Source organism: Protomyctophum bolini, assembly GCF_963924005.1.
Source record: "Protomyctophum bolini genome assembly, chromosome: 11".
NCBI classification, from domain to species: Eukaryota; Metazoa; Chordata; class Actinopteri; order Myctophiformes; family Myctophidae; genus Protomyctophum; species Protomyctophum bolini.
In genome coordinates this window covers 15,851,883-15,876,214 of record NC_137872.1, presented here as the reverse complement: position 1 = coordinate 15,876,214, position 24,332 = coordinate 15,851,883, and the positions used below count along the sequence as shown (strand labels likewise).

At 45.2% G+C, this 24,332-nt stretch overlaps 1 protein-coding gene across 1 annotated transcript in view; it reads right to left on the bottom strand.

Moving 5' to 3' along the window:
- LOC308323308 (voltage-dependent T-type calcium channel subunit alpha-1I-like) overlaps nucleotides 1-24,332 on the bottom strand; it is a gene marked incomplete at its 3' end in the record, with an annotated part of 202,182 nt that overhangs the window by 70,980 nt on the left and 106,870 nt on the right. Inside the window, exons 9-15 of the mRNA XM_080775029.1 lie at nucleotides 18,226-18,601; nucleotides 17,333-17,772; nucleotides 7,813-7,964; nucleotides 6,462-6,647; nucleotides 1,252-1,369; nucleotides 798-902; nucleotides 685-735 (exon numbers count right to left, since the gene is read on the bottom strand). Of these exons, the coding sequence (XP_080631155.1) occupies nucleotides 685-735; nucleotides 798-902; nucleotides 1,252-1,369; nucleotides 6,462-6,647; nucleotides 7,813-7,964; nucleotides 17,333-17,772; nucleotides 18,226-18,601 (1,428 nt within the window). The remainder of the gene's footprint in view (nucleotides 1-684; nucleotides 736-797; nucleotides 903-1,251; nucleotides 1,370-6,461; nucleotides 6,648-7,812; nucleotides 7,965-17,332; nucleotides 17,773-18,225; nucleotides 18,602-24,332) is intronic.

The window sequence follows — 24,332 nt, the reverse complement described above, 5'->3', positions numbered from 1 at the left end:
CGGTCAGAGGCTACACCCCCTGGACATGACGCTAGTATGTCGCAGGGCGGTCCAGGGGTGCTAAACGCATAAAAACCTGACTAGGTGTGCAGCATTAGTCTATCTCAGCCCGTCTATTTCAGTGACGTCATGTGGGACATCATCATCATCATGATAGGACCCAGGGGTCCTAGAGGGGTTCCAGGGCAAAATGTAGTTAATATACCTAAGTTCATCAACTTCAACCCTGCAGTATATACGTCAGCTATTTCAAAATAGCCTATGTATAATGTAAGGAGAAAACCTGAAACGTTCAACAAAATGTGGGGCTCCTTTCTCGCTGCTCTGCCTTCATTGACTCCTCTTGGATGATGTTATATCATTTACAATGCTGTTCCTGCGAAGAATGTTGTAATCAATGCTGCCATTCTGGGGTGGGGGAAGGGCTTGGGAGAGTGTTTTTTGGCTTTTTCCATGTTTTTTGTTAAAAACAAAATCTTAAAAAAATATATATACTTTAAATAGCCAATTTATAAGCTCACAACGTGGCCCACCATGACACCTTATGTGCGTTTGCCATTTGCCCCAAAAATCTTGCCTAAAAACTGCCTAAACCCCCAGCGGCTGGTAGGTAGACGTTTACCTCGGCCTGGAAGCCCTCCACCAGGATGGCCACCAGCAGGTTGAAGAGCACGTAGTCCTTACCTCGGCCTGGAAGCCCTCCACCAGGATAGCCACCAGCAGGTTGAAGAGCACGTAGTCCTTACCTCGGCCTGGAAGCCCTCCACCAGGATGGCCACCAGCAGGTTGAAGAGCACGTAGTTGCCGAAGGTCATGAGAGCCACGAAGTAGAGCGCGGCACAGGGAGAGGTGGACGCCATGCCGTTGTACAGCACCATGTTCCAGTCCTCCTGGGTCAGGATCTACGCAGCGCACACACACACGCACGCACGCACACACGCGCACACACACACACACACACACACACACACACACACACACACACACACACACACACACACACACACACACACACACACACAATTATAAAAAACTGAAAATAATCGGTGTAATTGTCTTTTATTCAAAAAATATAATAGCAGATCTACAGGTGGGAGGCTCACAACACGTCACTTCAAGCCACGCCGCGATCTGCTATTTATTTTTTTAATTATAGAAAGAATCTTTGAAAGTGTGAGAACTACTGATTTGTAGGCATTTGTAATCGACCGCGTAAGTCCGCATGCGTGCGTGCTTGCATGCGTGCGGTACCTGGAACACGGTGACAATGGCCCAGAGCAGAGAGTCAAAGTTCTTCCTGTCAGGCACGGTGTCTCCTACCTCGGTCTTCACGCTGAATTTACAGCCAAAAATATGCATCCCCAGAATACTGCAACGAGAGATAGGCACACAGAGGCTGTTCTTTACTGTATAGTAACACAGAATACTGCAACGAGAGACAGGCACACAGAGGCTGTTCTTTATAATAACACAGAATACTGCAACGAGAGACAGGCACACAGAGGCTGTTCTTTACTGTATAGTAACACAGAATACTGCAACGAGAGACAGGCACACAGAGGCTGTTCTTTACTGTATAGTAACACAGAATACTGCAACGAGAGACAGGCACACAGAGGCTGTTCTTTACATAGATACTGTAGATAGATAGATAGCTTTATTGTCATTCAGCAAATACATAAAATGCATGAGAGAACGAAATGACGTTTCACTGGCTTTTAGTATGCTAGTTAAAAGAGAGCTAAAATACTATTAAAATCTAAAATCCACTTTTAAAACAAATAAATTAAAAAGCACCATTAGTTCATTGAGAGACAGAACAGGAGTCCTTATAGCAGCATATAGGGGGAAAGGTTAGGGGATATTGCACTTGTTCAAAAGTCTGATGGCTTGGGGGAAAAAGCTCTTGGAAAATCTTGCTGTTTTATTTCCAATGCTTCGATACCTTCTGCCAGAAGGCAACAGAGTGAACAGTCCCTGGTGTGGGTGGGTGGGGTCATTCCTGATGATAGAGTCTGTTGTTGGCCCTAGACAGACAGCGGTTGTGCACAGTGTCCTTCATGGAAGGCAGTGATGTCCCGATGATTTTCTCCGCTGTCCTCACTACTCTCTGTACTGTTTTTCAGTCTGCTTCATTGCAGCTTCCAGACCAGACAGAGATGCAGTTTGTCAGGATGCTCTCTATAGTTCCCCTGTAGAAAGTAGTGAGGACGGGAGCGGGGAGTTGGGCTCTTCTCATCCGGCGGACCGGCGCAGAAAGAACAGCCGTTTCTGGGCTCTCTTCACAAGAGAGGACGTGTTTGAGGACCATGACAGACTGTCTGTGATCTGTACCCCCAGGAACTTAGTGCTGCTCACTACATCCACTGCAGTGTCCTCTATGAGGAGTGGTGAGTGGCTGCGCTGGTTCTTTCTGAAGTCAACAATGACCTCTTTTGTCTTGTTGACATTCAGGACCAGGTTGTGTGGCTAGATGTCTCACTTCTTCCTTGTAGGCCGTCTTCCTTGCAGTATTCTGTATCCTGCTACCCTAATAGACAGCACAGCCGTTCCGTTTATTTATTTATCCGTGGTCTATCTCCGACCGAGCCACACTATTAGCACACATCTCTCCATGCCAAAAAAAATCTGCACGCTCCCAGAATCCGGCTAGGCTACTTTTTACCGACGCAACTGTCATATTTACTGTAGAAAATATTACTTTTGTGAAACACACTGTTGTTGCGCAAGCTCAACAGCCTACGTCAAAATCGTCATGTTGGGGCCAGTCCTTCACAGTGACACACGCATTACATGAACCACGCGACCGGGATGGTTTCTTACCCCTCAATGTTGTGAATTTCTAAACCCCTCAATGTCGTGAATTTCTAAGCCTGCGCCACGCCTACTCTACACTGCACCATAGAGAGCGACTCGAGCAGCAGCAGCTCCGTCAGAAAGCCCACAGCACTGCACAGCCCCACACCCAAATGAATCGAATGAATGAATAAGGCGCTTATATCGCTTTTGCTCAGTGGATGGGCTGTTCTCTATAGTAACACAAACCCTGCAGCCACTGGTGGTAGGTGAACATTGTACTATATACCTCCCATAGCTAAAAGTCACCCTTCTCAAAGATCTAAATACAAGCTGTTGTCTGACCATCTATCTTTAGACGTTCATTTAACTGTGGGAGTGTGCAAAATAAACTAAAATGGTCTGTTTGTTTTTTGTATACACCCACAGAGTTACAAAATGGATATAGAACAATACATAATGGAAATCGGTATTTTAATACTTTTTTTCTCGAAACCAACTTGTGAGGATGAACTATTACTCTTTGCAACTCTCGGCTAAACTTTTAGACTAGGAAACGGGGGAAAAGTGCTAAAGAAAGGACGTACTGCTCTGCAATGTATTGTTCTCTGCTTACATCAATGACTTGACACAGCAATACATCAACTCCTATCGCTATACATGCACATATTTGTCTCTCTACTAAGTACCTACTACTAAACACACACACACACACACACACACACACGCACGCACGCACGCACGCACGCACGCACAAATTCGTGCTGGCAATTCGTATTGTACACAATATGACTACGTCCGTCCCTCTGTTTCGTCCTCAATCCCTCTCTCCCTCCCTCCGCTTTCATTTCCTCACTCCCTCTCTCCGTTGACCCGCTCCATCTGTTCGCCGGCATAGCGGGAAACGGTAGTGTAGCACCTTAGACAACACTGCTAATAAATGGTAGTGTAGCACCTTAGACAACACTGCTAATAAACGGTAGTGTAGCACCTTAGACAACACTGCTAATAAACGGTAATGTAGCACCTTATAGACAACACTGCTAATAAACGGTAATGTAGCACCTTATAGACAACCCTGCTAATAAACGGTAGTGTAGCACCTTATAGACAACCCTGCTAATAAACGGTAGTGTAGCACCTTATAGACAACACTGCTAATAAACGGTAGTGTAGCACCTTATAGACAACACTGCTAATAAACGGTAGTGTAGCACCTTAGACAACCCTGCTAATAAACGGTAGTGTAGCACCTTAGACAACCCTGCTAATTTCCACGTCCGCACATAAACGGTTCACTTACAGCCGCGACGGGCTGTGTAAGGAAGGAGCAGCAGATGTTAAGCTTTAAGCTCTACTACAGCTTGGAAGAGTGAGCTGGGCTGCTCGCGCCACCTACAGCGCTATAGCTTAGTCAACAGGCCAGGCGCTGGTGTCATCTGTCCTGGGGCACAGCAGGGATGCACAGGCTAGTACGCACACACGCACACTACACACACACACACACACGCACGCCTGAAGAGCTACACGTACATATAAAAAACACACAGTATAACATCAATAAATCACCTCAACTGCTAAAGTGCCTGTTAACACAGCCTACACACGTGCATGCATGTGTGAGTGTGCGCACACTCAGGCATGCACAAATTACGCAAGCACACACGTGCAAGCACGTGCACGCGCACACACACACACACACACACACACACACACACACACACACACAGTTATAGTACATATAAACAGCATGTGCTCACACAGACACAGGCATTGGGACTCATCTCATCTGTTATTGAGCTGCTCTCTATCAATCTCACCTCACTGTTCATTGCCCTGCCACTCATACAGTCTCCCTCTGCTATTACAAAGGAGACTGACTCTCTTGATGTCTCTCTTTCTTTGAACCCTGCCTGCTTGTCTGTCTTACTGTCTGTTCTCTCTATGTCTCTCTCTGCGCACACACACGCAGTTAGTACATACACGCAAGCATGCACGCATGACGCGCCCATCCACACAGTACTTACATGCAATTCCCTCACTAATAATCCATAGTCTTCTCCACAAAATGAATGCTTTTCTGCCCTAAACCCATTTAAAGGAGGTCAGTACCACAACACCATCAGAGTGTTGTCTATGGAGGTCAGTACCACAACACCATCAGAGTGTTGTCTATAGAGGTCAGTACCACAACACCATCAGAGTGTTGTCTATGGAGGTCAGTACCACAAGACTATCAGAGTGTTGTCTATGGAGGTAGGTACCACAACACCATCAGAGTGTTGTCTATGGAGGTCAGTACCACAACACCATCAGAGTGTTGTCTATGGAGGTCAGTACCACAACACCATCAGAGTGTTGTCTATGGAGGTCAGTACCACAACACCATCAGAGTGTTGTCTATGGAGGTCAGTACCACAACACCATCAGAGTGTTGTCTATGGAGGTCAGTACCACAACACCATCAGAGTGTTGTCTATGGAGGTCAGTACCACAACACCATCAGAGTGTTGTCTATGGAGGTCAGTACCACAACACCATCAGAGTGTTGTCTATGGAGGTCAGTACCACAACACCATCAGAGTGTTGTCTATGGAGGTCAGTACCACAACACCATCAGAGTGTTGTCTATGGAGGTCAGTACCACAACACCATCAGAGTGTTTGACACAGAGACCAACCTCTAGCTGAACACACCTTCTGCACACCTTCTCCCAGTAGGACGTGAGAATCATTCAGCCTTTTCCTACAATGGAGATCTGTACATATTTGGTGGCGGTTGCAGGAACCGGACCTTCAATGACCTCTGGAAATTCAACCCCAAGACCTTCACCTATAGAAGAAGGTTGAAAGGCCTGTGTCGAATGCATAGCATGTGCTGTTGCATTGTGGTATAGATCGTATCTTCCTCTTTGGAGGATACAAACACGGAGTCTCCAGACCTGCTGATGACCTGTACATAATACACTTGAGTCTTAAGATTCCTAGTCTGAAGACGTTATGTTCTTCAGTATGGTCTGGATCATGAACTCCCACACATCATCAGGTGGGTACTGCAGCCATGCATGGACTCTGTTAAGTCACAGACAATCATCACATTCCGGCCAATCACTTTTGGCGTCCTCACTTTTTATCATCAATTCCGTGCTCAGCCAATCAAATCATCACTATGGGGTACACACAAACACGCAAAGCTGGGCATAGGAGGGTCTAGCGCCCCTCAATATTAATAATTTCAGCTCTACTTGAGCTTATAGATTGGCTTTTTTGCTGACTGTTTGCACATATTCACCAAATCGTAACATATGACAAAAATGTACATCACTCTCACAATGTTGCCGGGTAAACCATGAACCGAGCATCTGTGCAACGAAATGCGCTAAATCTAAAAGATATTTATTTTAGAATAGGGATACTTTGGTTCTTGTGGTAAGCTATTTTTGATTTGACATTCAACATGGGCTGTTCTGCATCGGTTCACAATGATTCAACCAACGTTCTATGTTCTATTTTGTTTATTTCAAAGATGGTTATTTGTGGCAACCAACACACTGGCCTAAAGGAAGTGACACTATCAGGTCCACTGCTGCTCAAAAGGAGGCACACACACACACACACACACACACACACACACACACACACACACACACACACACACACACGCACCTAAAGATGAAGATGAAGAGCATGAGGAGCATGCAGAAGGTGGCCACGTTGTCCATGGTCTTCATGAGGACCACCAGCTGTCTCCTCAGGGCCGGCATGAACCTCACCAGCTTAATGACCCGCAGCAGACGGAAGGTCCTCAACACCGACAGACCGCCGTCAGCCTGCCCGATGATCTCACACACACTGGGGGGGAGGGGGAGAGAGAGAGAGAGAGAGAGAGAGAGAGAGAGATGACTATTTGACATGACGATACAGTTGTGGAAAAAGTACTCACATGTCTTACTTAAGTATATGTATCAATACCGCACTGTAGAAATACTCTGTTACAAGTACAAGTCTGGAATTCAAAATGTACTTTATTAAGTACTAAAGTATTGGCATCAAAATGTACTTAAAGTGTACCTTTGTGTAACTGTAAAAGTACCCATTATGCAGAATGTCCCATTTGGTTTTCCAAATGTACAAACATCGTTTGGAAATAGCAGAAATACAAACTCAAAATGGCGACACATTGTGAGCTTGTAGATGGGCTATTTGTATAGGGCCGAAGTGGTTAATGTATGTTTTGTAATAAAAGCACCACTCAAACTCTCTATAGAGAGAGTAAAACAATGAGTTGCAACAGTATATTCTATTTATTCTTTCACTCCACACCATATAAATAAATTATATTTGGTGAATGTTCCCCAGGGGTGCTGGGGTTTAAGCGAGTAAAGAATATAAATAAGTACACATTTTAACAACATAAAAATGAATAGCATAGTGAACTGAAGTATTCATTTATTTTTTTGTTTCTTTTCTTGTCGAGGACAAACACCCCATTACAAAAAACTAAACTAAAGGTAGGCCTTGTCAAAACAATAAATAAACCTGCTTTTAGAATACATTAAAACTAAACGGAAATTGAAAAAAAGAAAAAGCGTGTGCAATGATTAAACGCTTGTGACTAAAATAACAACTATAATGGATCCACTGGAACACACTGTAATACACACTGTAATATTTTATGCACAGACAGCAAAGACGTGTAACTGCAGGTGTCAAACTGTCAACCCATTAAGACCTGAGACCAGATTCTATATCAGTGGTTCTCAAACCATTTCATGTCAAGGACATGTATTTGGCCGACGACCCAATCTGAAAATATGTTGTTCCAGGGACCCCCCAGAACCAAATATTTGAGTTTAAAATATTTGCACACATTTTTCACGATAACGCGGTACTTGTTGCCGCGCTATGAGCTTGTATGCTATTTTTCAACGGCTACCGTTTAAAATAATGTTTAAAATGCTGAAAATCTAAAGTGACACAGATGCGTCCTCAGGTCCAAATGGGTGAAGTGTTGAACCTGATGATGACGATGATGCCATCAAATATGTTGTAGGGGTTCCTCAGGTAGTCGAAGAAGCCGAAGGCGGTGAGCTTGAGGATCATCTCCAAGGTGAACATGCTGGTGAACACGATGTTGCAGATCTCCAAAACGTTGGTCAACTCCTCGGGCTGGAGGGATAGGGAAGGAGAGAGAGAGAGAGAGAGAGAGAGAGAGAGAGAGAGAGAGAGAGTCTCAACACAATGTACACACTAACAACAAATGTGCCGTGAAGATTGGTGAAAAACACGCAGTCTGTCTGTCTTCTCCCAACGTCAGAGGGTACGGGGATGCAGCCTGAACCCTCTTCAACATGTCCATGACGTGGTTTAGGCATCCTATACCTGGTCCCTGGGTTTGGGTCTGTGTTTGAGTCTGGGTTTGGATCCCGGGCAAGTTCTCTTTTGGGTCACGGGCTAAAAAACGTTTGGGAACCAGTAACCACAGCCCTAGAGGCTAGAACACAAACAAAACTAACCCTACCTCGGGCTGGACATCAGCGCCACAAGCTAATTCGACCATGCTGTGAGCGACCTGACAGATACAGCTACGTAGCGGATATGTTGACCCAGATTTGAATTGGGCTTGATGTTCCTTTCTTGGTGGCATTATAGAGACACCAAGAAAGGAACATAAATTCAAATCTGGGTCAACATATCAGATTACATTGTAAAAAAAACATTTTCATTTGTGGTTGTGCAAGTCTGGGGTCCACTTGCTAACCAAAATGTGTCCCAAAAATGGGACAAACACCAAATTTAGACGTCTGCTTGCAGAGAGTTTCATTCTCTGCTTCCAGCAGAAAATACTAAATAATGCATGCAGAGCAGAAGTAGGATGATACCCACTTATCATATCTATGCATTTACATGTTGTATCCACTTGAAATAAAGTGACCCAGACACGCTCCCAAAACAAAGCCCTCAGCCACAGAGAGAGTAGAGATGGCCCTCAGCCACAGAGAGAGTAGAGATGGACCTCAGCCACAGAGAGAGTATATATGGCCCTCAGCCACAGAGAGAGTATATATGGCCCTCAGCCACAGAGAGAGTAGAGATGGCCCTCAGCCACAGAGAGAGTATATATGGCCCTCAGCCACAGAGAGAGTAGAGATGGCCCTCAGCCACAGAGAGAGTAGAGATGCCACATCAGCCACAGAGAGAGTAGAGATGCCACATCAGCCACAGAGAGAGAGTATATATGGCCCTCAGCCACAGAGAGAGTAGAGATGCCACATCAGCCACAGAGAGAGTAGAGATGCCACATCAGCCACAGAGAGAGTAGAGATGGCCCTCAGCCACAGAGAGAGTAGAGATGGCCCCCAGCCACAGAGAGAGTATATATGGCCCTCAGCCACAGAGAGAGTAGAGATGCCACATCAGCCACAGAGAGAGTAGAGATGGCCCTCAGCCACAGAGAGAGTAGAGATGGCCCCCAGCCACAGAGAGAGTAGAGATGGCCCTCAGCCACAGAGAGAGTAGAGATGGCCCTCAGCCACAGAGAGAGTAGAGATGCCACATCAGCCACAGAGAGAGTAGAGATGCCACATCAGCCACAGAGAGAGTAGAGATGGCCCTCAGCCACAGAGAGAGTAGAGATGCCACATCAGCCAGCTGGTTCTGGGACTGAAACACACGCATGGCCACCAGACAGAAAGCACACCAGAGTGAACCAACATTTTAAGAAAACAAAAAGAAAAACATCAGACACATTCATTGGAAAGAATGAACCCAAATCCAGAGCCAATTGGAATGCTATTTGGCACTGAAGGCAGAATACACAGCAGTAGCAAGTAGCAGAATACATGATCACTGTGACTGACTCCAAACTAAGGACATCCATGACTATGTACACAGCACACAGCCTCACCATTGAGAGAGTGGCCGCCACGCGAGAGTAGGTGGAACTTTACCAAGACATCATCAGAGACACATGCTTCCCACTGATTGCTGCGGGGAAGAATATGTGAAAACACAGCCGCAGGATCTGTGTGTTGTTGTTGTGACAGGAAAACACAACTTCCAATGGAATACAACCAGCATTTAAACACTTGCAAACGTGTGTGTGCGTGCGTGCATGTTGTGCAATGGAGGAAGGATGGCCGACAGACAGACAGACAGACAGAGAGACTGACTGACTGACTGACTGACTGACTGACTGACTGACTGAATGACTGACTGACTGACTGACTGACTGACCCGGGAGTTGTCGAAGTGTCCTTGAGCAAGACACTGAACCCCTAATTGCTCCTGATGCTGGTTGGTGCCTTGCATGGTTTCCGCCGCCATCGGTGTATGAATGTGTGTGTGAACTGTGAATGGGTGAATGTAATGCACAATCTATGTAAAGCGCCTTGGATAAATAAATGCCACGATTTACCATTTTATAAACTAAACGGACAGGGGCTGGCAAATCACAAAATGGGAACAACAAATAAGAACAGCGAGGCAGCCGGTGACAGACCAGGTTGGAGAAGGAACAAAAAGTATAGTCGGAAACGTGTAGAGGAAGAGACAAACAGCTCTAATTAAAGACCAAAGGCAGAGGGGAGAGAGAGAGAGAGAGAGAGAGAGAGAGAGAGAGAGAGAGAGAGAGAGAGAGAGAGAGAGAGAGAGAGAAAGACGGGAGGGTGGGGGATTCTGTTGAAAACAGCGATTAAACTGACAATAAACAATCTTCTAAGCTATCATCTCGCCATGTTTGCTGCAAGAGAAGACGACGGCGGCGCGAACAATTGCGTGGGCGGAAGGCACGCTCCTCCGCCTCTCTTACTGAGTAGATTGTCATCTAAACTGTCAGTCACTTGAGCTGCGTATTCTTTCTTCTGTCGCCGGGGAATGAAATCAAGATGCACACACATCATCTGCTATCTTATCTACGACAACTGATGATGTTGAAAGTAAATGCAAATACGTTGTGTGCAGTGTGCCCCCCCGTTCTATTGTATTTTGATGGACATGGAGCAGTTTTGGAGATGGGGGATGTGGGATGGGGTGGGGTGTATGAGTGAGTCCGGAGAGTCAGTCACCGTTTCAAGAGGTACAATATTAGAGGCAAGGCAAGTTGATCTGAATTAATATCTCATGCACAGTGCAGTTCAAAATGATTCACATCGTAGGAGAATAACTGGAATGAAAGCAAAATTAAAGAAAGTATATCATCAGTGGTAATAATATATAACACGACTCTGATTATATGACGATCCCCATTTTTCAAGTCTCATTTGTGGAAAAAGAACATTGAATGTCAAAAAGTCTAGTCCCCGATTATAATACGACCATGTTTTTTTAAGATATTTCCATTGGAAAAAAACTTCTTAAATTCAGGCCAATAGGGTAATTATTGTTTTCTTCCTTTCTTTCTTTCAAATGTACTTTTGCACACCCTATTATTGTGCAAAAAAGAGGAGAGGAAGTACCAGAAGTCGTAGTCTTATCTTGTTGCAGTGCCAGTACTACAAGTGAAAATACTAAATTAATAATAATAATTAAAAAGAACAAGTATAGTGAGACATTTTTAGTAGAAGGCATCTGTCAGGAGATGAGAACAACACTGCAATGGAATGAATATAGGCCAGAATAATGAAAGCAGGAAGAAAGAACAGATTATGGAAATAAGACAAAACATCACCCTAAATTGCCACCTCATACCGAGCATTGTCCCTTTACTATGTCAGTAAGAGAGACTTATCTTTTTATCTGGATTGTTGTCCTGTTATGTCTCCCTGAGTGGAATGAAGTATTGAATTTGCATTTAGGGCATGTTAACAGTGGCCTGATTTTCTTATTTCATTTTTATAGGCATTGCCTTTTTACATCGATGTGAGAAAGGTTTTTCGGGAGGCACTGGTCAGTGTGTTTTTTGTGGGGGGCTAAGCAGAGTACTCACTAGTTTTGGAATACATATACAGACCAAAATAATAAAGAAAAGAAAAACTAAAACATAAAACAGTACTGTAGTTATACTCTCTGTGGACTGTGTTACAAGTCAACATGAGAGACGCATAGATTTTTCTGAATATCCCGTCTCAACGAAAAGTTCCCACCAAAGGTGCAGAGTTTGTGAGTGAGTGCCCATGGGTAAAAATAGGGCACGATCGATCAAATCCTGGAGTCAGTGCAGTGCAGTACCATTACACAGTAGAATTTAATCTTCTTATCCAAATGATTTCTATACCAAATTGTATTTCCGGATGCCTGGTGTTGGGTATTCATAAATCCAGGGAGCTTGGTGTTTACAACAATAACTTGAATAGATACAGTCTGTTATTTTGGATATTATGCTGTTTCTCCTACTCCTCTGACTACCGACAGGCACAGAGCAGGGCAAGAACCTGAACTAAGAAACTAATAAGAATAAAAAATGTCCTGACAAGCTCCATTGATCCTCCTAGCCCTCAATTCATCCTAGTGACTTGGGTGGGCCCATTGTGGATCTGACCTGTATGACAATCCTCCTAGTGACTTGGGTGGGCCCATTGTGGATCTGACCTGTATGACAATCATCCTAGTGACTTGGGTGGGCCCATTGTGGATCTGACCTGTATGACATTCATCCTAGTGACTTGGGTGGGCCCATTGTGGATCTGACCTGAAATTCCTTCATGTCATGCATACAAAGTCTAAAGAAAGCTAGTGAACGGGAGAGGCTTGAATGTGATTGTCCCATTACCTTCAAAACCCTTTCAACCTAGTCCCTATTTTGGGCAAGTAGTTGATGGTTGATGGTTAATCGTGCCGAGCAGGGAGTAAATGCAGCAGAGCCGAACGCCAAGCCCAAGATAAATATCATATGTACACTTGTATTCTCATTCTATAATAAATATTGGTTAAATCTATTCCGTGAGTTGTCTGACTGAAATAATAATAATATGTCTTACATTAATTATGTCCTGGATTGGTGTGGGACCTGTTGTTGTTGTGGATTCAAGTCCCATAACTAATAGAACAATTAGTCAGCAAAGTCTCAATAATAATTAACTTCAATATTTGATTCCCATAATCCCATAGCAGGGTTAGGGCCCCCTGGCGTTCCATGTTTCAAAAAGTTTTGATTAGAATCCATTGGGTTAAAACTTAAGTTAACTTCCCTAACTAACATTGTTGACAACCAGTTTAATGGGTTTGAGTCCCAAATGTATCTATGGTAGGTATGCCTTATGCGAAGCATACACACACAGTCACACACACACACACACACACACACACACACACACACACACACACACACACACACACACTTGCGCGTTTGACCTCGCATCTTTCCCTCTATTTTTAACACCACTCCACCAGAATATATTTTACTTTACAGACAGTACAGTGTCTGTCTGTTCTGTCTGTCTGTCTGTCTGTCTGTCTGTCTGTCGGGTATATAGAGAACCGATAATCGACTGACTGCAAACTCGGCGTCCGCACCGCAGTCCAGAGGGAATATAGAGAACCGATAATCGACTGACTGCAAACTCGGCGTCCACAACGCAGTCCCGAGGGAATCGCGCGCTGATTGGGAAGTCGGTCACATGATCGATTGTCCAAGAAATATTCCTGAATCCACAAATCACTACTATATGGACGTGGCTGACACTGAACACCAATTTGATAAAGAGAGGCTGGAAAAAGCCAAGACACACGTCTAAAAGCCACTAGGCTGGGTGCCTGGTCGGCTCCAAACGTTACCGATGAAGTAAACTATATACCTTTCATGTGGTGTGCGGACTCGTGTTGAGGTGCTCTAGCCCCTCCTATACCCAGCTGTGTGTGTTTGTGCGTTCCATGGAATGTGATGATTTGATTGGCTGCACACGGAATGTGATGATGTATGATTGATAAGAGTGTCCCTCACTTCACACGTGTGTGATTTTTGTTATTATTCTTATAATGTCACTGAACACCATACAGTACATACGGTACAAGTAAGAGGATCCATCTAAATTTGGTACAACTAAATTCCAACATACCATAACTTACAACCTCTAGTATAATATATTTATAATATGTGACTGCACCTTTAATGCACAGCATTTGCATGTCTGTCCATCTCTTAATGTGTCCCCTGCACTATGATAAACTATGATATGAATTGAATACCCAGTACTTGAATGGAAACAAGACTGCATCCTTTTAGACTAAGTGTTTGACTGTACTCCACGGTTTACATGTCTGCCTAATAAAGTATTCAATCAATCAACCAAACATGTATCTCGAGCTGACTCATGGCCTTCAATCACAGGACACACAGGGAGTGATGCTAAATTGAATTGGCTGGTTGTCCAGAAATATATAATCTGTAAATCCACAAATGCATTCCCAACCGGGTGTCCTTCCCAAATGGCATTGGCTTAAAGTCACAAAAAAATCACACCCGTGTGAAGTGATGGGCGCTAATATATTATGTAATGGTGATGTATAAAACAAACCGTGCCATGGTTTGTTAAACGCCATTGACAAATGAATGGAAAATGTACGTCATAATGTAACTCATTATGTCAAAATACACATTAAATTATCTTTATTGTTAATGGGATTTAATGTTTGTGTTAGGGACAAAACAAACATTAATTTCTCTTCATTGTCAATGGCGTTTTTAAAACAAACATTGAACTAAAAACAAACATTAAACCTGTATATAGGAGGGTCTAGCGCCTCTCAAAAACTCACACAAATCATCAAAGAAGCAACCCAGATCACCACCTGCACCACTCAGATGCTACTCTCACCACCTGCACCACTCAGACGCTACTCTCAGATCTCTAAGCCATGCAGAGAGAAGAAAGGCAGATTCCACCCTCAAGGACCATGCACACACCCTTCACCACTCCTTTCTCTGACCCCCATTAGGCTGCCATTCCAAGGTTCCCAGACGCGTCCTTTCAGTTGCACTGCTTATCATTAGGACATCCAGGTCATACCTAAAAGTCTGTCAGCCGGGTGGAAACCTCATGTCCAAATCTGTTCAAAATTCCAAGTTTCGAGGCTTGTGTATCTGCTACTTTTCATACTTTTCATGTGACGCTGTATCTGTAGTATGATCAGGCGTTGATTTATGAAAAACACACACAAAAGGCTAGAATATGGAGAAGCAGGACCTCTACAGAACAGTACCTGTGCGCTTTGTAACTGAATTTGCTTTTGGGGATTAATAAAGGTCATATTATCTTAAATACTTTTCACATGCTCTTGTTATTATTTTTCATTGATTAAATGTAAATCCACAGACAACCACCTTCACTATCAAAATGAAAATAGCAAAAACAGCTATTGCTTGCATGCACAAAAAGCCATATTGTGCTTTGATGTGGGCATTTCCACTCTGTGGTTAGGTAGGCGGTTCTTGGCAGACTACAGAGTTCCACATTTAGACACAAAATCACACGAGGTAAAGACAGTCCAGCTCTCCCATGGCTGCCTTTGTGTGAGCCCGTGGGAAGTGAGGATGCTGCCCTCCCAACACACACACACTCACACACACACACACACACACACACACACACACACACACACACACACACACACACACACACACAGAGAGCTTAAAAGTCTCCATCGCTTCCTTCGCACTCTTTCTCTCCTCTGTCAAGTTTTCTATCTCTTGTTCTTCCTCTGTGGTTTTAGGAGACCCGGAAGGTGAGATGAAACAATTCTTCTTTTCTATGTGAAAAGAGTAAAGACTTGGGGCAGATGAGAGAGATAGGGGAGGGGAGGGGAGGTGCAGGGGTGAGCGTGTGTGTGTGTGTGTGTGTGTGTGTGTGTTCTGTTGAAACAGCGATTAAACTGACGATGAACAATCGGGGGAGAAGGGAGGGGGGCTCCATTATGCAAGAGCTAGTGGTAGCTTGCAGGTGTTTATGTGTGAGTGCACGTGCATGCACACGTTTGTGCGTCTGCCTTTGTGCGTTCTATGTGTGTGTGTGTGTGTGCGTGTGTGTGTGTGTGCGTGCGTGTGCGTGTGAGTATGAGTGTGAGTGCTGTGTGTGCATGCTTGCACACACAGCACGCCTTGCACGCCTTCGTTTGCGCCTGTGTTCACGATGCGTGCATGCATGCGTGCGTGCTCTTGGCACAGTGCTCCTGCTCTCCCCCTCAGACACCTGCTTGGCTGTCTGTCTGTGAGGAGCACGGCCAGTGGCGTAGCGAGCCAGCCATGCCTCTGGGTCTCTTACTGTATACGTTTAACTGTTTACAGTGCCGTCAGAGGACTGAGGGCTCTGACTGCCATGCTCCCGCCGCCCACACGGCGTATACTCTGAATTGATGTCATGTTGTCACCGTGTGTTCTAGCCATGATCCTCCGCCAGTGGCGATAACTACTGGGGGGGGGGGGGGGGGGGGATGCGGGGGGGTTTCGTTGCTGCAGTGATACTGTGTTTATGTAGGAAAAAATATTAAACACTCACTCAGGCTTTATATAACTCTGAGAACGTACAAGAATGTTTAACTTAATTCAGTTACATTTGTACATTCTCTGAGTTACACTTAAATAATTATAATATTAGCGGATGGTTTATTTAATTGCGTGGTAAATTCACAGTGTCTGCAGTGGAGGCACCGTGCTGTGACTTTAAAAACTGAGCAGTGAGCATTTAAGACAACTACGGGCCATGAATACTGCATCTCGTAATGTACTACTGTATATACTGTATTAGTGTTGCAGTGGATTTCATCAGTGATTTGGCCCTGCAACGGGCACACGGATCTCAATAGGCCTATTTTAATAAAAAATACACTGCAAAGTCTCGAGACGGGACGCAAATAATATTGTAGCCAACCGCAGCGGCGTGCGAGTGTGGCGACAATTCCTGAGACAGTGACGGTATACTGCTGAATTTAAGACCAGGAAGGACGTACTATACAGTATACAAGAGGAAGGAAGGAAGGAAGTACTATACAGTATACAAGAGGAAGGAAGGAAGGACGGAAGGAAGGAAGGACGGAAGGAAGGACGGAAGGAAGGACGGAAGGAAGGAAGGATAGAGAGGTGTTTACTGTTCATTCTCGAGGTCAGCTGGACATTTGACTGCAGACGAAGGAGGAAGCCTTTCTAACCAAAGTGCTGAAATATTAACAGCTAGAGCAGACCATCTCACAGCTATAGGCTCAGAACGTTTAGTTTTCATCTTTGGCAGCCTAGGGCATGTGCACAAGTTGGTTATGAGGGGCATACAAATGGCCGGCCTCTCCACAAGGAGGGCCAAGCAGTTAGCAAGGTACTGTACTGCTCAGTGTCAGCCATTATAAGCTGCTCAATTTAGAGGAGGCGTTTCCTTTACCCATGATTTGTGTCTGCTGTGTCTGACAAGTATGTCAACTATACTGTAATGTAACAATGCCGTCTATATGCACTTTGTAACTGCATGCATATAGAATAGACGTGCATGTACAAGGTATGGGACAGATTATGCAGACAAAATAAAGAAACATTTCAAGTGTGTGTGTGTGTGTGTGTGTGTGTGTGTGTGTGTGTGTGTGTGTGTGTGTGTGTGTGTGTGCGTGCGTGCGGTCACCTGGTTGTGGTGTTCTATGCCCATGCTGATGGTGTTGATGAGAATGGCGATCATGATGCCTCTGTTGAAGTACTTGCTCTCCACGATGCCCCACAGCCTCTTCCTCATGCTGTCCCACTGGTCCATGCAGTGTCCACAGCACGTCCTCCTCTTCCTCCTCCTCTTCACCTCGCCCTTCCTCCTCCTCCTCTTCTTCTCGTTCAGGTGCTTCCCCTCCCCGTCCGTCTCCTCCATGGCCCCGCCCTCCTCCTCCTCCTCCTTCTCCTCCTCCTGCCCATTGGTCGAGACGCCGGCGGTCTCTCCTCCTCCCGCCCCCTCGCTCAGCGCCAGCGCCGCACACTGAGGGCAGTCCTCGGGGTTCTCGGTGACCGACAGGCTGATGGAGTTGGCCAGCGGCTGGGAGTCGTGGTCTGGCCTGCTCTGGTGCGGACAGTGGGATACTGGAGGGAAAGAGGGGGGGGGGGGGCTTTCAGTCTGAAATGTCCTCCTACAGATGTGCCACTCCAACTCTTCACACCTTCCTGATCATTCCCTGCAGGTTTTTATTCACTGATTAGCCTTGCTAGTTCTACTGCTTTGCTACTGAAAAGCAGTGTCCAGCTGTGCAACTCTATCTATTCAGGGAATCTGAATATAGAACTAACATATAACACGTTGGCAATGCCCCCTTTCTCACTGACTATGTTCTGTTTCTGACAATGCACTGGCAATCCAAAGTTCTCAAACGGCACATCTGTATCACATAATTCAATTCTAGCGAGTGAGGAAAAGTGCTGCCTATTATGATTTCATTACACATAATTATGAAACAAATAGCCTACCAAACGTTCCCACGAAAATATGTCCAATGGCCCCTTTCGGTCTAAAACGTCCTCCTATATAAATATACTCACGTCTGGGCGGCCTCGAGTGATGGTGGTCAGCATTGGCGCTCCCCCCTCCTCCTCCTCCTCCTCCTCCTCCTCCTCCTCCCCCCTCCTCCCCCCTCCTCCTCCTGTGGACGCGGCTGGGCGGAGGGGGCGGCGGCGGCTTGCCGCTCAGCGTGTAGTAGAGGGCGGCGGAGCGGCGCTTGGCCTTGCGCAGGACGTGGCACACCAGCTGGAATATCTCCTCGTAGCAGTCGCCGGGCTCCGCCATGCTGGCCAGCGTGGACGAGGACAGGCACTGGGCGCGCTGCTCCTGCATCAGCTGGTGCTCGCGCTGCTTGGTCTCAGAGAACTGCGTGGCGATGACCACCAGGCACAGGTTGATCATGAAGAACGAGCCAATCTGTGGTATAACATAATGCTTTAAACCATTTAGGCCTGACGTCGACATTTTAAAATTAATGTATTTTTTTCAAAAAAACCCCTCATGTTTTCATGTCAGTGGTTCTCAATATTTCATGTCAAGGACCCCCAAAAATTATGGTGGAAAAATTACTCAAATGTTTTACCCATTTAGACCTGAGAACAGATTCGATACAAATGCCTTCTGCAATCATGACAGTTTTCTGATAAACCTATGTTTCTATGTCAGTGGTTCTCAAACTATTTTATGTCTAGGACCCGCCCAGAATGATATATATTTGAACTGATAGATACGCAGATCTCCATAATATGGATAATATATATAAATATATTACATAAACCTCTAGGTTGTCAGTCGAGTCAGACATAAAGGGCGAATATTGATTCATGGGGAATATAAAATAAACTAATAAAATACAATGTGGAGATCTACCCCAGCAACAATATTATATTGAGGGCTGAAATAATGGATTGGAAGTGGGTTGCATGGCGGCAGAAAATAGGATGCAGATTAAATCATAACAAGGAGAGAAAGTGAACGAGGATCTCATTGAGTGAATACAGATACACACAGCTGTTAATGCAGCCAATTGTAAATGATCCAAGTCCTGTGATGCTCTAGGCGGGTACAATGGCTTGTGCATTAGTAATGGCCGCCACACAGATGCCTAGCCTAATGAACCAATTGTTCTGGGTAGAAAATGAGGAAGTGATGAACTTAGCTATAGGGAAGATTAGCACCACAACAGCAACAATAAACACACCCTACAGTCAGTTGCAACTCCTCCAGGAAGGGTATAACACAGCGCAGTTTCATACATTTCAGGGAAGAAAAAAATAAACATACATGAAAGATATCAGACCGTTCCAGCGGGCGAGGACCTGCTATCTTTCGCCAGCAAAGGAGTTATAGCTCTGACATGCATCAGTCGATACTGACGTGTGCCAATCTCCCCGTGGCAATGTTAGCGCACGTGCTAAAGGTCCTCAGGGGCTCATGGCTACATACCAGCCAGAGTGTGATCGGAGCAGACAGATTGAGCCAACACAAGCCCAGAGCCTGTTGTCATTCTTTCATTCTATATTCTCTCTCTCTCTCTGTCTCTCTGTCTGTCTCTGTCTCTCTCTCTCTCTCTCTCTCTCTCTCTCCCCCCCTCTATATGTTCTTACTCCCACGCATCATGTTCCATTTCCTCCCCCTTGTGATTCCATCCTCTCACTGACACCTCTCTGTCCATCAATCAATCTGTTACTGAATCTTCGGTGCGGCGATGGTGTAGCCTAGTGTGATCTTTCATTTGCTTTCCTCTGGTGCCAGAGGAAGGTAAAGGAGGGCTCGTGATGTGATGAAAGAGCGTGCGTGGGGACCCTGTGTTTGACCCCTTTAGCAGTGGTAATAGGAATTCTTGTGGGACCGCTGGCTATCGGCCACGGTACGGTCGATAGAGATTAGCGAGATACATCCCTGTACAAAAACCTGCCGCGACGGATTGAGGCAGATTTTTGACCGGATGGATGGTTTTCGATCATTACAAAATATGAACACGTACACGTCTGAGGCACACACACACACGTCAAAGAAAGTTGAAGTTTTGGTACCAAAAGGAAAGTTTGCAGACTTAAACATTGCACATGTACAGTGCATATTCCAATTGCAACTCAAGGACAGGACAGGACAGGACAGGACAAGACAGGACAGGACAGGACAGGACAGGACAGGACAGGACAGGACAGGACAGGACAGGACAGGACAGGACAGGACAGGACAGGACAGAGTGAGGAGCAAGGGACAGAGAAGAGTGGTGTAATAATAATAATAATAATGAAGCCAGTGTGCGCCAGCGTGCCCTCACTGCACGGTGTCGGCAGTGTAGAGGGAGGAGAACCTCCCATATGGGACGATCGGGCGAAGAAGGCTGGTCTGCAGGTGTGCAGGGCTTTGATTTCTCTCCAGCCTCGTGTGTGTGTGTTTTGGGATTCTGATCAGTAGGCACTGGTAGCCTTGTGCATAATCAGAGAGCAGTCTGAATAACACATTCAGATGATTGTGACATTATGCATGTATGTGGACACACACACACACACACACACACACACACACACACACACACACACACACACACACACACACGCAAGAGCACAGAGAAAGGTGAGTGCATGCACAAACACACACATATAAACCTTCCAATTTGACTTGTTTATCCTGTATCCTGCCGAAAAAGAAATGTATGTTTACTAAAGAGGTGGAAAGAAGGGAAGACCTCAACAAACTCTAGTAATGATTATTACTATATGGGTATGCTGTTGTGCAATTTAAGACTTACTTTAACAAAGCAAAAACAGACCAAAAAACTGAAAGAAAATACTTGACCTACAAGCTCACAATGTAAAATGTTGCGCAGCATTGTGAGCTTGTAGATCAGCTAAGATATTTGGTGGGGGAAATAAAAGTAACGGACCAAATATAGAGCGCTATAGCTGGCCTGGGGACCCCGGGCAACCAATTAGGCTTTAAAGGATGACTTCACCACTTTTCAACTCTTCATATAATTGGTCCTCACTAATGTTCATGATAAAATACAAAAAACCAAAAACAATTCTACTCTTTGTCTTTGTCTCATGGGAGTGACAGTGACATCATCGATGGAGAATCCAAGCTAATAGAAACTGCAGGCTTTCTATTCCTGAAAAGTTGCAATGCGATAATGGAAGCCATTATTCCCACGATAATAATAATAATTTAAAACAAATCTTGTTTTAAAATCTGACTAACGATGATGTCAATGGAAGATGGGTTTCTGAACTGCCCACAGCCCTCCTATGAGACACAGATTTGAGTAGATTATTATTATTATTACATGAACATTAGTGAGTACCAATTATATGAAGATAGGTTAAGAAGTGGTGAATGGTTAGCCTGGCCCAGCCGTTGTTGCGTAAATCAATGCCCTGCTTCATCCTGCAAGAGTGTGACACTGTCTGGCACCACAGTAGACAGAACCATACGGGTCCATTTGGTTCCTAACTATCATTTAGCTGGGGACCCCCTGGAACTCCACATGCTGATCAATCTGGTAACCCATCAAGAATGAGATTACATGTTGACATATGGCTCTTTTCCACTACATGTACCAATTAAACCGTGACATGTATTTCACAGGTTGTGGATGTGTTTCCACATACGCTACGGCTCAGTTTCAGATAAGGTTCTCAGAACCTCATTTGGGTTCCGCTCCGGCGGTGGTACTGACTTTTATTAGAGGGAGGGAAGAGCTGTCCTAAGCTTGAGGTAATGCCTTAGTATCAGGTGTTAATAAAATAGTCCCCATGAACCCGGCCGTAGCAGCAAGGTGTTAATTAAAATACGTTTCGCCATGTGGTGGGACACAAACTCAGCCGAAACACGGCCACACGAAGCCTCCAACCAAAGCAGAGGCAGTGGACCATTGACCAGACAGAAGTGATTACACGGCAATTTGAGGCCCAGTGTCTGTGATCCCCGGAGAGGTGCTGCCAAGAGGCAGTTGCATTTGGCAGTGACAATCTAGGAGTACAGAATGTGCCAAGGAGAGGTTTAGTGTTACACTCATGGCTCTTATAGCCCCAAACGCCACAGAAGAAACAGGCCAATATATACCCAGAAAGAGGTGGGAGAGTAACAAGGTGCTTATTCGGGCCAAATCTTTCACTCTGTGTAATGTTTTGTTCCTGTCTACTGCAGCGTAGTAGAACGATTTGGGGGATTAGAAGGTGATTCCTCCCCATGGTTGCTGTGCTAAAATGCGAGGCATTGACATTGCTTCTCTGTTTTTCTTTTAACAATCTGCATTTCAGCTTGGTTTCATATCTCCTCTTTACTCCTTTTCCCCTCATTATTTCTTTCCTCTCCTTTTCCTCTCCCTGCCACAGCCCCGCCCCTCCTCTCCTCTCTTCTCCTCTCTTCACTCCATGTCTTCGGGCCAACTTGTAAAGAGGCACCGTCTGGCAATGCATGCTGGGAGCTGACACATCTCTTAAATGCTATGGTGCAAAGGGGGAACAGCATCTCTTAAATGCTATGGTGCAAAGGGAGCTGACACATCTCTTAAATGCTATGGTGCAAAGGGAGATGACACATCTCTTAAATGCTATGGTGCAAAGGGAGCTGACACATCTCTTAAATGCTATGGTGCAAAGGGGGAACAGCATCTCTTAAATGCTATGGTGCAAAGGGAGATGACACATCTCTTAAATGCTATGGTGCAAAGGGAGATGACACATCTCTTAAATGCTATGGTGCAAAGGGAGCCGACACATCTCTTAAATGCTATGGTGCAAAGGGAGATGACACATCTCTTAAATGCTATGGTGCAAAGGGAGCTGACACATCTCTTAAATGCTATGGTGCAAAGGGAGCTGACACATCTCTTAAATGCTATGGTGCAAAGGGGAGCAGACACATCTCTTAAATGCTATGGTGCAAAGGGAGATGACACATCTCTTCAATGCTATGGTGCAAAGGGAGATGACACATCTCTTAAATGCTATGGTGCAAAGGGAGATGACACATCTCTTAAATGCTATGGTGCAAAGGGAGATGACACATCTCTTAAATGCTATGGTGCAAAGGGAGATGACACATCTCTTAAATGCTATGGTGCAAAGGGGGAACAGCATCTCTTAAATGCTATGGTGCAAAGGGAGATGACACATCTCTTAAATGCTATGGTGCAAAGGGAGCTGACACATCTCTTAAATGCTATGGTGCAAAGGGAGCTGACACATCTCTTAAATGCTATGGTGCAAAGGGGAGCTGACACATCTCTTAAATGCTATGGTGCAAAGGGAGCTGACACATCTCTTAAATGCTATGGTGCAAAGGGGAGCCGACACATCTCTTAAATGCTATGGTGCAAAGGGGGCACAGCATTTCTATTCTAATGGACCATGTCACCCATGGAGCCCAGAGGGGATTAGCCTTAGGGATGCGTATTGGCAAGAGCCTCCGAATAGCGCAGAATTTATATGCAATTAGTCATTGTGACTAAAGTAATTCCAATATGACTAATGATCATATATGTATACATAATATCGTTGCTGTCGGGAGGAGTTTCCCAACAGCAGAAATATATTATACATATAAATACAGGACGTATTATTATGCTCGTTAAACAGCATATCATCTGCATATTCTTATATAAGACTGCTGATAAACCACTTAACGTTGCTACTTCTGCTTTGCGTTGTGCTCTTCGGTGCGCCGAACTCGCACTAAGGCATAAAGACGGCTAATTGCATGCTGATGCTAATACTGTGGCCACAGTGGCATTGGATTCAGGGCTCGCCACCAAGCGGAATCCGAGACGAGGCTAACTTAAGAGAACTTTGCTCACTCATGCCGAGAGTGTGGGCCTCCCGACATTCACCACGGCACAGGGGAGCGAGACAGTACCAGAAGACCCTTGGCGTGCCGTCCCTTTATTCAGGTGCCATCCTGTTCCTTGTCTGTCACCCCTCACTGCACCTGTCCATCTATCTTTATATCCATGTCTCCCTCCTCCTTATTCATTTCATCCCCATGGGGGAATCACTCACTTCTTTTGATTGAACAAGCCTCGATAAACTTTCCCTCATTACCTCCTTTTCTGTCTCATTTCACGTCACCGTCCCTCAATGCACTCTCTTTCCTGCTTGGTGCTGTCCTCCTCGTAGCATTTTATCTCTGCACCATT